This window comes from Aquarana catesbeiana, linkage group LG10 (assembly GCF_042186555.1).
Source record: "Aquarana catesbeiana isolate 2022-GZ linkage group LG10, ASM4218655v1, whole genome shotgun sequence".
Classification (NCBI taxonomy): Eukaryota; Metazoa; Chordata; class Amphibia; order Anura; family Ranidae; genus Aquarana; species Aquarana catesbeiana.
In genome coordinates, this window is record NC_133333.1 from 234,175,529 (window position 1) to 234,190,398 (window position 14,870).

General features: G+C 42.8%; 1 protein-coding gene across 2 annotated transcripts in view; it reads right to left on the reverse strand.

Annotated features, from left to right (window-relative positions):
- DISP3 (dispatched RND transporter family member 3) overlaps nucleotides 1-14,870 on the reverse strand; it is a 231,380-nt gene that overhangs the window by 40,903 nt on the left and 175,607 nt on the right. For both annotated transcript variants that reach the window (XM_073603437.1, XM_073603436.1), the window contains exon 13: nucleotides 7,057-7,238. In XM_073603437.1, the coding sequence (XP_073459538.1) occupies nucleotides 7,057-7,238 (182 nt within the window). The remainder of the gene's footprint in view (nucleotides 1-7,056; nucleotides 7,239-14,870) is intronic.

The following is a 14,870-nucleotide window of genomic DNA, read 5'->3' on the forward strand; positions in this document are numbered from 1 at the left end:
CATGGTGTGGGTGGATTTCTGCCTGTCACAGGTTGTGTCACTCCCCCTCCAGCCTCTGTCTTAGAATAAGAGGGAGGTGAAGCCTCCATTAATCTACAAGTAATATCCCATCCTTGTTGTTTTTAGCTAGTTAGCGGGCATGGAGGAGGATTGAGGGAATGGGCTGTCCTTTACCACAATGTAAACGCCCACATGTGTGACTCTATAGCCACATGGGCTGCTCAGATGTGATAGAAAGGAAATGCTCAGCATAGAAACTCACTGAAAACTGAGCATGTGCAGAGTTGCCACCACATCTGTAAAATCCCTAGCTGAATTGGGGACATGAACAGAAGGTGGAGATAGAGAGCAGCAGGATCAACCAGGTTTTTTGTAGAATACAGAAAAAGAAATTACATAGTGACTGAGTGTGCATGAACAGCATATAATTATTATGTTATGATGTGGGTTTAGTGACACTTTACCTTAATGTATTCTCTGTATTCCCTGTATTAAAGTGGTTGCTTACACATACCCAGTGACATGACTGGCCTCAGGTGATACACAGATATTAAACAAAACCACCTACAGAAGTTATACAGGTTTATCTGCAGTCTTCTGTACATCTGTTCAATTTGAGAATTTATAAAGCTTGTCTGAGCTGTGAGAAAAAAAAAGGGGTGGAGAGCTGAAATTACACTCTGCAGAGCTCAGTGAGGAGAGATCTGAGAGCTGATTGGAGGGAAGGGACAACTCTCCCTTCACACAGGACACAGGGACAGAGCTTATTCTGTCAATCAGCTGGAGATCCCTACGTTGTCTGCTTTTTTATTTTGTGCCCTTGATTGAAGCATGTATAGAGGGATATGCTTTGGTCGTATTTCACGAGGTTTACAACCACTTTATGGTAAAACACCCCCTGTGCAGATGATTCCCCCCCAGCCCCAGCCCCCATACTTACCTGAGCCCGATCTGGATCCAGCGCTGAGCAGGAGACTCTCTTCCTCCTCACTGGGCAGATTTATAGCAGCGGGAGCCACTGGCTCCTGCTGCTGTCAATAAAATCCAATACCAAAGGAGCAGGAGGCGGGGCCGAGTCACACTGTCTGTGTCTATAGAGGCAGGCAGCACAGCTCAGGATCGAGTCGGCACAAGAAACTTCCTTTGGGGGCACTCGCAGAAGAGGTGGAGCCAGGAGTAACGGTGGGGGACTCAAAAAGAGGAGGCTCTCGGCTGCTCTGTGCAAAACCATTGCACAGAGCAGGTAAGTATGACATCTTTATTATTATTTTTTTAAAATTAAGGTTTACAATCTTTTTTAATGTGTTTGATATATTATTGCAATAGCCTAAGCCAGGTAAGAACTTGCAGATCAGGAAAATCATCTGTGTAAAAGAGGATTTATTTTTTGGCCAGCAGATGGAGCTGTCAGCTTTTTGAGCGTTTTCCTCTGATTCCTTTGCTCCTTTGTTGTAAAAAAAATGTGGTTTACAGAACTTTAGGGACACTAGCAGATGAGGTGGAGGCAGGAGTACCGGTGGGGGACTCCAGAAGAGAAGGTTCGGGGCTGCTCTGTGCAAGACCATTGCACAGAGCAGGTAAGTATGACATCTTTATTATAAAGAAGAAAAAACAAAACAAAGGTTTACAATCACTTTTAAGGTGTTGAATATATTATTGCAATAGCCTAAGCCAGGTAAGAACTTGCAGATCAGGAAAATTGTCTGTGTAAAAGAGTATTTCTTTTTGGCAAGCAGATGGAGCTGTCAGCCTTTTGCACATGTTTTCCTCTGACTCCTTTGCTCCTTTTTGTAAAACAATCTGGTTTACAGAACTCATTTCAAGCTGAAATGTATTAGTGAGTGGGTCAATATAATTACTCACTCTTGAAAGGAGATAACTACTGCTGTGATTTCTCTTTAGATAGCCATCTCTTCAAATCTGTTGTTGTACATTAAATGTTAATACTAGAACAAAGAATGCATAATATAAATCACATATTATGCAGACACAGTGGTGATGTAAGGGCCGTAGCTGGAAATGTTGGATTCCAGCAGTGATTGTAGTTCTTGAGCAGCATGAACAGGTAAGTATAACTAATATTCTCATCTTGAGGGTTGTTTTAAGCATTAAAAAAATACCATTATTAAAATTAATCACTTAGGCTATTATTGCAATAGCCTAAGCCAGGTAAGAACTTTCAGAAAGGGAACATTGTCTGTGTAAAAGAGTATTTCTTTTTGGCCAGTAGATGGAGCTGTAAGCTTTTTGCACGTTTTCCTCTAACTCCTTTGCTCCTTTGTTGTTAAAAAATGTGGTTTACAGAACTCATTTCAAGCTGAAATTTATTAGGGAGTAGGTCAAACAAATGACTCACTCTTGAAAGGAGATAACTACTGCTTTGACGTCTCCTTAGATAGCCATCTCTTCAAATCTGTTGTTGTACATCAATACTAGAACAAACAATGCAGAACATAAATCATATATTGTGCAGGCACAGTGGTGATGTAAGGCCTGTAGCTGGAAATGTTGGATTCAAGCAGTGATTGTAGTTCTTGAACAGCATGAACACAGGTAAGTATAACTAAATTTCTCATCTTGAGGGTTGTTTTAAGCATTAAAAAAATGACCATTATTAAAATTAATTACTATTTAACAATATAATCATTATGATCAGTTTCAAAATGAGGTGTCCATATAAAGGTTTGCTGCCCATGAAAAATAATACATTTAGACAGACAAGCCTGCCTCTTCCCCAGACAAGATCAGAATATCAAGCACGCGGATCATACGAGAGCCGGCCGCAGAGGCTCTGAGCCGAGCCGTCTATCCAGCCCTGGGAATAAGCAAGATGCAGCTTAGACAGACCACTTGAAAGAAGAGTTGCAGTGTGCTGATGGATGGAGAGGCCAAATAAACAGCTTAATTCAACATGCTGGAAATGATCAAAGTGTCTGCAGGGGAAGCAGGCCTTATTGCAGATACTCCTTCTCCTTCCCAGGGGTACATTTAAATTACAATAGCCCCCCGGGACACATTGATTGTGGCGCCACTGCATCTGTGCGGTCAGACCATTCTCTACACTAGCTCAAATCCAAGCAAACCAAACTCAATTTGTGTTTGATACTTACTGGTAAGCCTGCATATAGCATGATCGATGACCCACGCTTGTCTGTGATTGAGCAGTGAAAGAGCATCAGAACACTAATACGGTCAACAGTCTACTCTTTTCTCATATCAGGAAGATACCTGAAGGAGACTGACAGCACTGTGCTGTGCAGAATCTCATGATTGGCTCCTAGTATTATTACAACCTTTCCCAATCTTAGCACTGCTGCATAGGTGATTGCAGGAGGCTGATATAAAAACACACTTAAATACTTCCACTAGTTTTTTTTTTTTTTTAATGTTATTTGAATACAAAACCAAATTAAATGGTGCCCAGCTTCAGCTTTAAATGCTTAGCTTACCTTTAACAATGAACTATCTATGCAGGAACCAGTGGATAGAATCAAACTGTGCAGCTTTGACCAAAGTTAAGTTATGCCTTTTCAATAGGTGTGGGCCTCCTGAAACCTGGCTGAAAACTCTCAAAGCTGGCATCATCCCATTCTGTCTTGTTGCTAGGATGTTGCTAAGACACCCTCAGCCACATCAAGCCACCTGGCATGCGCTCTCTCCCCTGTCACAGTAGCTCTGAGCTCAGCGATGCTGCGATGGAGGAGATAGTAGACAACAAATGTGCGGGAGTTTGAGAGCTAGCTCTTTTGATTGTGGGGGCGAGCAGTAATGGCTAGAAGTGTCTCAGCAATGTCCTATCAACAAGGCAGAATGGGATGATGCCAACTCTGGAGTTTTTTTGGCTAGGCTTTGGGAAGTACCTAAATGGACTATACCTATAGCAAAGGCATTATCCTACTTCAAAGTTGCACAGTTTGTTTTTGTGTACAGGTGCCCCTTACTTGCATAGGCAGATTTATGGTAAATGTGAACTAACCCTTTAACATTACTTATACTATAAGTGACATAACAAGAAAATGTACAAAAATAATAAACCAAGATACAGCCTGGTACCATTCAACATTTATCTGCCTCAGGGTTTTGCCTTTTTGTAAATTACGGGCCTTGGTTATCCCTACATAGCACAGGGTTCTCCAGTAAGATATTTCAATATAAATGGCCCCAAAGGTATCCTTGCATTCACATGAGCTATGTTTATCAATCTACTGGGGTGGGTGACATTATTCAGCCTAGTGATGGTTGCTGCAGCTGGAGGGAGGTAAAAATTAAAAAAAAACTAAAATAATATGGTTGCATAAGTGTGCACACCCTTAAACTAATACTTTGTTGAAGCACCTTTTGATTTTATTACAGCACTCAGTCTTTTTTGGGTATGGCACATCTTGACTTGGCAATATTTGCCAACTCTTCTTTGCAAAAACACTCCAAATCTGTTCAATTGCAAGGGCATCTCCTGTGCACAGCCCTCTTCAGATCGCCCCATAGATTTTCAATGGGATTCAGGTCTGGGCTCTGGCTGGGCCATTCCAAAACTTGAATCTTCTTCTGGTGAAGTCATTCCTTTGTTGATTTGGAGGTATGATTTAGGTTGTTGTCATGCTGAAAGATGAAGTTCCTCTTCGAGTTCAGCTTTCTAGCAGAAGCCTGAAGTTTTTGTGCCAATATTGACTGGTATTTAGAACGGTTCATAATTCCCTCTACCTTGACTAAGGCCCCTGTTCCAGCTGCAGAAAAACAGCCCCAAAGCATTATGCTGCCACCACCATGCTTCACGGTGGGTATGGTGTTCTTTTGATGATGTGCAGTGTTGTTTTTGCGCCAAACATATCTTTTGGAATTATGGCCAAAAATTTCAACCTTGGTTTCATCGACCAGAACACATTTTCCCACGTGCTTTTGCGAGACTTCAAATGTGTTTTTGCTAAATTTAGCCAGGCTTGGATGTTTTTCTTTGTAAGAAAAGGCTTCCATCTTATCACTCTACCCCATAGCCCAGACATATGAAGAATACGGGAGATTGTTGTCACATGTACCACACAGTCAGTACTTGCCAGTTATTCCTGCAGCTCCTTTAATGTTGCTGTAGCCTCTTGGCAGCCTCCCTGACCAGTTTTCTTCTCATCTTTTCTTCTCATCTTTTCCACAATTTTGGAGGGACATCCAGTTCTTGGTAAAGTCACTGTTGTGCCATATTTTCTCCACTTGATGATGACTGTCTTCACTGTGTTCCATGGTATATCTAATGCCTTGGAAATTCTTTTGTACTCTTCTCCTGACTGATACCTTTTAACAATGACATCCCTCTGATGCTTTGGAAGCTCTCTGCAGACTATGGCTTTTGCTGTAGGATGCTACTAAGAAAATGTCAGGAAAGACCTACTAGAACAGCTGAACTTTATTTGGGGGTAATCAGAGGCACTTTAAATGATGGCAGATGTGTGCTGACTCCTATTTAACATGAGTTTGAATGTGATTGCTTAATTCTAAACAGAGCTACATCCCCAGTTATAAAAGGGTGTGCACGTTTATGCAACCACATTATTTTAGTTTTTTGTTTTTACTTCCCTCCCTAAAAGATTTCAGGTGTTTTTCAATTGAGTTGTACAGTTTATAGGTCACATTAAAGGTGGAAAACGTTCTGAAATTATTTATCTTTGTCTCATTTTTTTACATCACAGAAACCTGACATTTTAACAGGGGTGTGTAGACTTTTTATATCCACTGTAAGTATTAGATGGGCTGAACTCGGAGCTGCAGACACAGAATGCATGAAGGTAAAAAAACCTTCAGCCTTTACAACCACTTTAAGCTCAATCAAATTCCTAAACCTTGATGAAGGGGGAATCTGTTTGTCTCTCGAAACGCATTGTATTTTTTCTGCTATGAATCAATTTTATCATTAAAAACTTTTGAATCCTTGACTTTTTTGGCACTCTCAGTGGACTGTATATACCGTATTTATCGGCGTATAACACGCACCCCAAGTTTAGGAGAGATTTTTAAGGAAAAAAACTTTTAGGAGGGAAGTTTAAGAAAAAAAACTTACATTTAAATGCCCACCAATGCAGCCTCATCAGTGTCCATCTGTAACCTTGTCCATCATTGCAGCCTTGTCAGTGTCCCTCATTGCAGCCTTGTCCCCCATTGCAGCCTTGTCAGTGTCCCTCATTGCAGCCTTGTCAGTGTCCCTCATTGCAGCCTTGTCAGTGTCCCTCATTGCAGCCTTGTCCCCCCATTGCAGCCTTGTCAGTGTCCCTCATTGCAGCCTTGTCAGTGTCCCCCACTGCAGCCTTGTCCCCCATTGCAGCCTTGTCAGCCTTGTCAGTGTCCATCTGTAGTCCCTCATTGCAGCTGTGTCCCTCATTGCAGCCTTGTCAGTGTCCATCTGCCTTGCACTGTGTTTGCAATGGCGTTTAAAAATAGCGCCGCCGTTCTCGGGCGCTCCCGGCCATTCTCGGCGGCTCTCGGCCTCTTCTGGCGGCTTTCGCCCATTCTCGGTGGCTCTCGGCCGTTCTCGGCGGCTTTCGGGCGCACTCGGCTTTCGCCGGCTCACGCGAGACTGCGAGAGCTGCCGAGAATGGCCGAAAGTGGCCGAAAGCTGCCGAGAATGGCCGAGAGCGGCCGGGGAATGGCCAAAAGCGGCCGAGAGCCACAGAGAATGGGCGAAAGCCGCAGAGAGCCGCCAAAAGGCTCACAATCGGCGGGGGATCGCCGTATAACCCACGATTTTCCCCTGATTTTAAGGGGAAAAAAGTGCGTGTTATACGCCGATAAATACGGTATATAGATTCTCAATGCTGGGCTTCCCCCCTGTTTTGTGGAGTTGTGTTGAACAAGAACCAGTGTGCCCAGTGTGCCCAGTGTCAATGCAATTAGTTGACTCATTGAGAATCTCTAACCAGCACCTGGTTTTAACTTTTTGTCTAGCAATAAAAACATGACACTGGTTCCAACCCTTCCCTTCCTTGCCTAGAATTACACTTTAAAGGTCACTAGCAAAAAGTGTGGTGGTTTTTGTGTAACTACTTGTGATGCGATTTCCATGCGGTAATTTACCTGGTGTAATTCTGCTCCCTGTCAGCAGCGTAGAAGCTGAAGTCGAATTTCCACCCTCGGCGAGAGTCGCAGGCTGAGGAGGTGATCATCCACTTCTTGGGACAAACGTCACTCTGCAGCCCTATGGTGGACACACAAGCGGTCAGCTTCCTGGTGTAGTTACCGTAAGGAATCTTATACACCTAAACAATTAACGAAAACACATATTTTACAAGGTGGCACCCTCTGGTCTGCACTCCTGAGCGTTCTCTGAGTTCTCAGCCCTAACAACATAATAAAACTGGGGTAGCTAGGTTGGCGCTAAGGGTGACCATGCTTGCAGAGAGACTGTTACACAATCTGGATAATTGGCTTGATGATCTAAATCACTATAATAGGTGCAAACAGCGTAATGAGTCAGCCTCAGGAGAGCAGCATCCTTAATAACAGATCATTTTAGATGGCTCCCCATTGATCCCTGGAGACTGAGAAGAAATCTCCGAGCACAGAGTGGTGCCAACTAGACAGGGTTGCACAATTCTGTTCCTCGGGGACTGGGATTTGCACAAACCTTTAGAATGCCCTAATTAAATGGTGAGAGTTCTGTGGTTATGGGGGAAGACTGGTAGGCTGAATCATGCAATGGGGTTGATTTACCAAAAATGTAGAGTGCAAAAGTGGGTGGAGCTCTGTATAGAAACCAATCAGCTTCAAATTTATTTTATTTATTTTTAAGTTAGAAGCTGATTGGCTATCATGCACAACTGCACCAGATTTTGCACTCTCCAATTTAAGTAAATAAACCCTAATGACTTTCCATATGTTTGGGGAGTTCCCAAAGCTAAGAACTCTTTCTGCATTATCTATAAAGTAGCAAAAATATCCAACAGAAAGAGTGGGGCTCCCAATACTGGTCAAAGCACGTGGAAGGAGTTGGAAATGAAATTGCAGGGATCTTTCCACTAGAGACTCACAGACACTCGTAATTATAGTATTCATCCAAATATTCATTTTTAAATTCTAATCCCCCCCCTTTTTTTTAGATTTGATTGATTTAGAGTAATAGGTTTGTATTGATAGACAATCATAGCATGGCACACTGCTTAGTGCTATTAATTAAAAATGTTTTATATGTATGCATATACTATATATCAGTATAATCAATTTTTATTGCATTACTTTAAAACTATACATTCCCTTTACAAATAATCCTTTATCTTGTAGATATACAGTATCTCACAAAAGTGAGTACACCCCTCACGTTTTTGTAAATACTTTTTATCTCTATCTTTTCATGTGACAACACTGAAGAAATGACACTTTGCTACAATGTAAAGTAGTGAGTGTACAGCTTGTATAACAGTGTAAATTTGCTGTCCCCACAAAATAACCCAACACACAGTCATTAATGTCTAAACCACTGGCAACAAAAGTGAGTACACCCCTAAGTGAAAATGTCCAAATTGGGCCCAATTAGCCATTTTCCCTCCCCGGTGTCATGTGACTCGTTAGTGTTACAAGGTCTCAAGTGTGAATGGGGAGCAGGTGTGTTAAATTTGGTGTTATCGCTCTCACTCTCTCATATTGGTCACTGGAAGTTCAACATGACACCTCATGGCAAAGAAATATCTGAGGATCTGATAAAAACAATTGTTGCTCTACATAGAGATGGCCTAGGCTATAAGAAGATTGCCAAGACCCTGAAAATGAGCTGCAGCACGGTGGCCAAGACCATACAGCGGTATAACAGGACAGGTTCCACTCAGAACAGGCCTCGTCATGGTCGACCAAAGGAGTTGAGTGCAGGTGCTCAGCATCATATCCAGAGGTTGTCTTTGGGAAATAGATGTATGAGTGCTACCATCATTGCTGCAGAGGTTGAAGGGGCGGGGGGTCAGCCTGTCAGTGCTCAGACCTTACGCTGCACACTGCATCAAATTGGTCTGCATGGCTGTCACCCAGAAGGAAGCCTCTTCTAAAAATGATGCACGAGAAAGCCCACAAATAGTTTGCTGAAGACAAGGAGACTAAGGACAAGGATTACTGGAACGATGTCCTGTGGTCTGATGAGACCAAGATAAACTTATTTGGTTCAGATGGTGTGAAGCGTGTGTGGCAGCAACCAGGTGAGGAGTACAAAGACAAGTGTGTCTTGCCTACAGTCAAGCATGGTGGTGGGAGTGTCATGGTCTGGGGCTGCATGAGTGCTGCCGGCATTGGGGAGCTACAGATCATTGAGGGAACCATGAATGCCAACGTGTACTGTGACATACTGAAGCAGAGCATGATCCCCTCCCTTCAGGGATTGGGCAGCAGGGCAGTATTCCAAAATGATAACGACCCCAAACACATCTTCAAGACGATAACTGCCTTGCTAAAGAAGCTGAGGGTAAGAGCCCTTTCACACTGCCAGCGCCCGGGCGTCAGCAGTAAAGGGCCGCTAGGTTTAGCGGTGCTTTACCATTGTTTTTGCATCGCTTTTCGGGCGCTAGTGAGGCGCTTTTAACTCCGCTTGTGGCCGAATAAAGGGTTAAAAGTGCCTGCAAATCGCTTTTGCAGGCACTTCGGTGGCACTGCTCATTGATTTCAATGGGCAGAGGTGCTTTAGGAGCGGTGTATACACCGTTCCTAAAGCGCCTCAAAGAAACTGCTTGCAGGACTTTTTTGACGTCCTGCCAGAGCAGCGCCACAGTGTGAAAGCACTCAGGCTTTCACACTGGAATTGCAGATGAGGCTTTTTTCAGGCACTTTACAGGCGCTATTTTTAGCGCTAAAGCGTCTGAAAAATGCTTCCAGTGTGAAAGGGGTCTAAAGGTGATGGACTGGCCAATCATGTCTCCAGACCTAAACCCTATTGAGCATCTGTGGGGCATCCTCAAATGGAAGGTGGAGGAGCGCAAGGTCTCTAACATCCACCAGCTCTGTGATGTCATCATGGAGGAGTGGAAGGGGACTCCAGTGGCAACCTGTGAAGCTCTGGTGAGCTCCATGCCCAAGAGGGTTAAGGCAGTGCTGGAAAATAATAGGAGCCACACAAAAAATGGACACTTTGGGCACATTTTGGTCATTTTCACTTAGGGGTGTACTCACTTTTGTTGCCAGCGGTTTAGACATTAATGGCTGTGTGAGTTATTTTGAGGGGACAGCAAATTTACACTGTTATACAAGCTGTACACTCACTACTTTACATTGTAGCAAAGTGTCATTTCTTCAGTTTTGTCACATTAAAAAAAGATAGAATAAAATATTTACAAAAATGTGAGGGGTGTACTCACTTTTGTGAGATACTGTACATGTGAGCCACCAGGCCATTGTGCTCTGTTTGCCGCTCTCAACACAAATTTAGGGACTGACCAAAAACAGTGCCTGCTTCATGCAAGTATGTAAAGATTTTATATCATCTCTTGTATATCAGGAAGTGATATAGTCATTGGGAGAATTTCCAGTTTTGTACATGTAAAGTGTATCTATAGCCAAAATGTTCTTTTCCCGTTTTGAACAGAGTAGGGATAGGTTATTTGCTGTCTGTGTCCCATTGAACAAAGATTGCTTGTCACTCCCTGTCCTGGAAATACAACAGGAAATTGAGAAGAAGCCTCTCAAAAGTTAGTGGAAATCTCCTCTGGAACAGTTGTCCCTACAAAAAGATTTCACCTTCTGTTTTGTTGACAACTGTAAAATGTTGAATTTCCATCACTTTCTGTCCTAGTGACAATGGTCACCAGAAGTGGAGTCTTTCCTTTGGGGACACAAGCAGCAGAAAAAATGAGAACATGTATGCCTACGGTGCTGGATATCACTTACCAAAAATTTTTGGTTGAAGAAGGTCATTCACATTCGTACGGGGAGCAATGGCTCCACTGAGGATGCTCTCAGCACAAACAGGGTACCCCTTTAGCAAGGGGGCCCAGAATTTGGATAGAAAAGTCTAATGAGAGTACCAGCCCAAGGAACTAAGTCGTGGATTTACCAAAAGCAAATAACCTGTGCAAACTCACTTTGCAAGTGCAGTTAGAGCTTAGAAAATGAGATGAAGCGTCACTTTGCAAAGAATACTCAATCACATGCAAAGAAAATAAAAAACAGCATGTTTGCTTGCACAGGGTTGGATGATGGAAGTCAGCAGAGCTTCCCCTCATTTACTAAAAAGTGCACAGTCTATCTGTCTCCAGTAAATCCACCCATACGAGCCAAAAAATCTCCATTACTGGTGTTAATTCATACAAAAAGACACAAAACAGCCAACAGGCTTTGGGAGCTGAAAGCTCTTCCCCTCCTTTGTGGCTCAAATATTGTATGTAGTTAGGACTCAAAAATGGCAAAGTCCCCAAAAATAATTATTTGGAGAATAAACCATAGAAAGTGCCCAGGAACAGCAGCCATAGAAGAGCAAGAGGGATATTTATGAGAATGTAAAATGCTTTGGCTGTTTTATGTCTATTTGTAGGAATTAACACCGGTATTAAAGATTTTTGGACTCATAGTTCCTCGGCTCTCATTAGACTTTTCACTACCAACAATAAAAAAAAATGACAAGAGGTTCCTACCTGTCCTCTCTCTATCCAGAACACAAAAAGTTTTGGCTATAAATACACTTTAATTTAAACATTATAGAAAATATGATGAAAATACAGCATAGATTTCTCTTCCTAAGAAAAATGATTCTGTTGACCCCCAAATCCCGACATGTCAGGGGCCCTGAAGAACAGTAGTTGTGCAGCCCTGTTAAGGAAGTGAATGGTATCCCGAGGGTCCCGTTAGCTCAAGATAAGCATGGTCAGTTTTAGCGCCTGTTCACAATATGTTAAATTTCAGTATTTATTTCCTCTTAAAAAATACATTAGGCTTTTAATAAGCCGCTATGAATGTGTAGTAAAGCTTGTTAAAAAAATTATATTATGGTATATATCAAGTTCATAGTTATTGTTTATTATGCTTTATATTTTTATTAAAAACAGACTAGACCTAAAAATACATTGGGCCTGTTAAAATAAAATGCAAGTAGCAATCATGTGCTCTCACCCATGGCAATGAGAATAGCTACCCTGTTTCCCTGGAAATAAGACCTAGCGTGATTGTCGGTGATGGCTGCAATATAAGCCCTACCCCCCAAATAAGCCCTACCCTGTTTCCCTGAAAATAAGCCCTACCCTGAAAATAAGACCTACAAGGACTTTAACTAGGGCTTATTTGGGGGGTAGGACTTATATTGCAGCCATTACCGACAATCACGCTAGGTCTTATTTCCCGGGAAACAGGGTAATTTAATAATGGGATCAAACCGGTTGTTGCTATGAGCTATGGCAGATTTGTGCGCCTTTCTCAAATACATTAGCAAGTTTGCTCCAAGTTTCGGCCAGATGGACCAAGTGTAAAGTACCCCAGTCCCCGTCTGGAACCTCACACCCTGGGGGATCAGGGCAAGGCCCTCTGATTTTAGAGGGCTTGTGTACACCCGTTGCACGTTTTTGTGTTTCACTATTCATGTGTGTGCACATTTTTTTGGCACCGGGTGAAGTTTTTGAGTGTGTTTCACACGCCATGGGCTTTCAAAAAGCAAGTTTGCTCAAAGTATTTTTTTTCACTTTAAAATTTGACTTAATTATAGTAAAAAAAAAAAAAAATACAGTACTTCTGAATTCACTCATGACCCTTTCCATGTTTTTAACTGTTGAGGTTGGTATGGAGCTTGAGGACCCTCTTGGAGGTTTTGGAGGACCCTCTGGGACCTAGCCATTCATTTAAACCAGAAGTGGATCAGGTGGGTGCTAGGCATGACTGAATGCTAGACCTGAAATGGGAGGCTTCTCTAGTGATGCCTTAACCTTTTGGTGCCCACGTAATGTATATGTGCGGGAACAAAGAGGGTAGGCCTTACCACCCACACGCCACACATGTGTGTCTATTGATGGCATAGGCTTCTGTGCTAAGCGTGTGCTCAGGTCTATATATACAGTATATATATATATATGTACACACACACTATATATATATATATATATATATATATATATATATATATATATATATATATATATATGGGCCAAAAAATTGTTCTTGCACATGGCCTTTGGTGACGGTGGCCAATCACCTGAATAAATAGACTACGAAATATACTCTATGGCCAAAGGTTTGAAGGTTTATGAACACATGACCATCACACCTATTTGAGCTTGTTGGACATTCAGTTCCAAAGCCATGGGCAACAATACTGAGTTTGTTTCCTCATTGCAGCTACTACAGACTCCACTCTTCTGGAAAGAAGATTTTGGAGTGCATCTGTGGCAATTTCTCCCCATTCAGCTAGAACAGGGGTCTCCAAACTTTCTAAACAAAGGGCCAGTTTACTGCCCTTCAGACTTTAGGGGGGTCGGACTGTGCCCGGTGGTAGTAAAAAATGCCCAATCTTTGGTATTAAGGGGAGAAATTGCTGTGTCAGCGGGAGGAATAGCGCTCCATTGTTGGTGTCTGTGGCAAGACATGACCCCCTCTCCGTTGGTGTTAATGCCAGAATAATACCTCAAGGGCCGGATAAAGTTAAGAAAAGAGCCACAGTTTGGAGACCACTAAGCTAGAAGATCATTTGTGACATCTGGTGCTGATGCTGGATGGGAAGACCTTGCTTGTAACTGCCATTCCTGTTCATCCCAAGGGTGTTCAATGGGGCTGAGGTCAGGGTTTTGTGGAGGCCATGCTAGTTCCTCCACACCAAACTTATAAACCCATGTCTTTATGGAGCTGGCTTTGTGTACAGGGGGACAGTCATGATGGAACAGAAAATGTCCTTCCCCAAACGGTTACCAAAAGAGCACAGCCATCTAAAATGTCTTTGTATGCTGTAGCATTAACCGTATCCAAAACTGGAAACACCTGAAGTCATATCATTTGGGAGCAGTGTTCAAATACTTTTAGCCATATTGTATAGGTGTGATAGGTGTCCAAAACTAGTAGCCATATAATCTGCCATTTACATCTTCTCATGTATCTAAACACATACAGTCTTTGCAGATTTATACCCTCCAGTGCTGGTTCAGCTTTTAAAATGTCCTCCCTGAAAAGGTCAGCTCAAAGAGAATTAGTACTGACTGTTATTATTGACGTAACCCAATATTTCTCAACCAGGGTGCCTGGTGTGCCGTTTTTTCACAAAGCAGAACCTGTGTTGTCTCTTCAGTCCCCGGCCATTTGTGTGCCCTAGACAGCTGCCTCTGCTGCCTTACTGCATTCCCAGTTAGGCTGACTTGTTTCCAGGATCACCAAGATGTAATCTCTCTTCCAGCACAACAAAGCAGAGATGGCAGCTTCATAGTCCTATCTCTCCATCTGTGTTATCTGCACTGATGCAAATCTGCGGCGAGACAAAATTACGCAGATGTGAGCTGCTTAAACAGCTCTGAAATGGGAGCGTTCTGCCAGGAAAACCTTTATCTTCCCCAACAACATCACATCTGCCTGTCCTAAAAGCATTCTGGCTAATCCTGAGGTACGCAGCGGTGGACAGGTTTCTCTCAAGCGTTGCCTGAAAGTCTTTAGGGTACAAAAATGATACAGCGATTCTAAACCAGTGCGACAGGCTCTGTTGTAATATAAAGCTTCAGTGACTGCAGAGGAGCAGGTTGGAATGAAACAACTGTGAGGCCCTTGTTTTTTTGGTTTATTCATCAGCCCTAAAAATATTGTATGCTAATCTTCAGTGACAAGAAAGACACATAAGTTACAGTGAGCCCCGTGGTGTATTTTGGTTTTGTGCTGCCCTAAGCAAGACTAAAATCGGGCACCCCCCCCCCCCCATCTAAATTTGTCCCACCCCAGCCGTGGTATATGGTTCTTGTCTC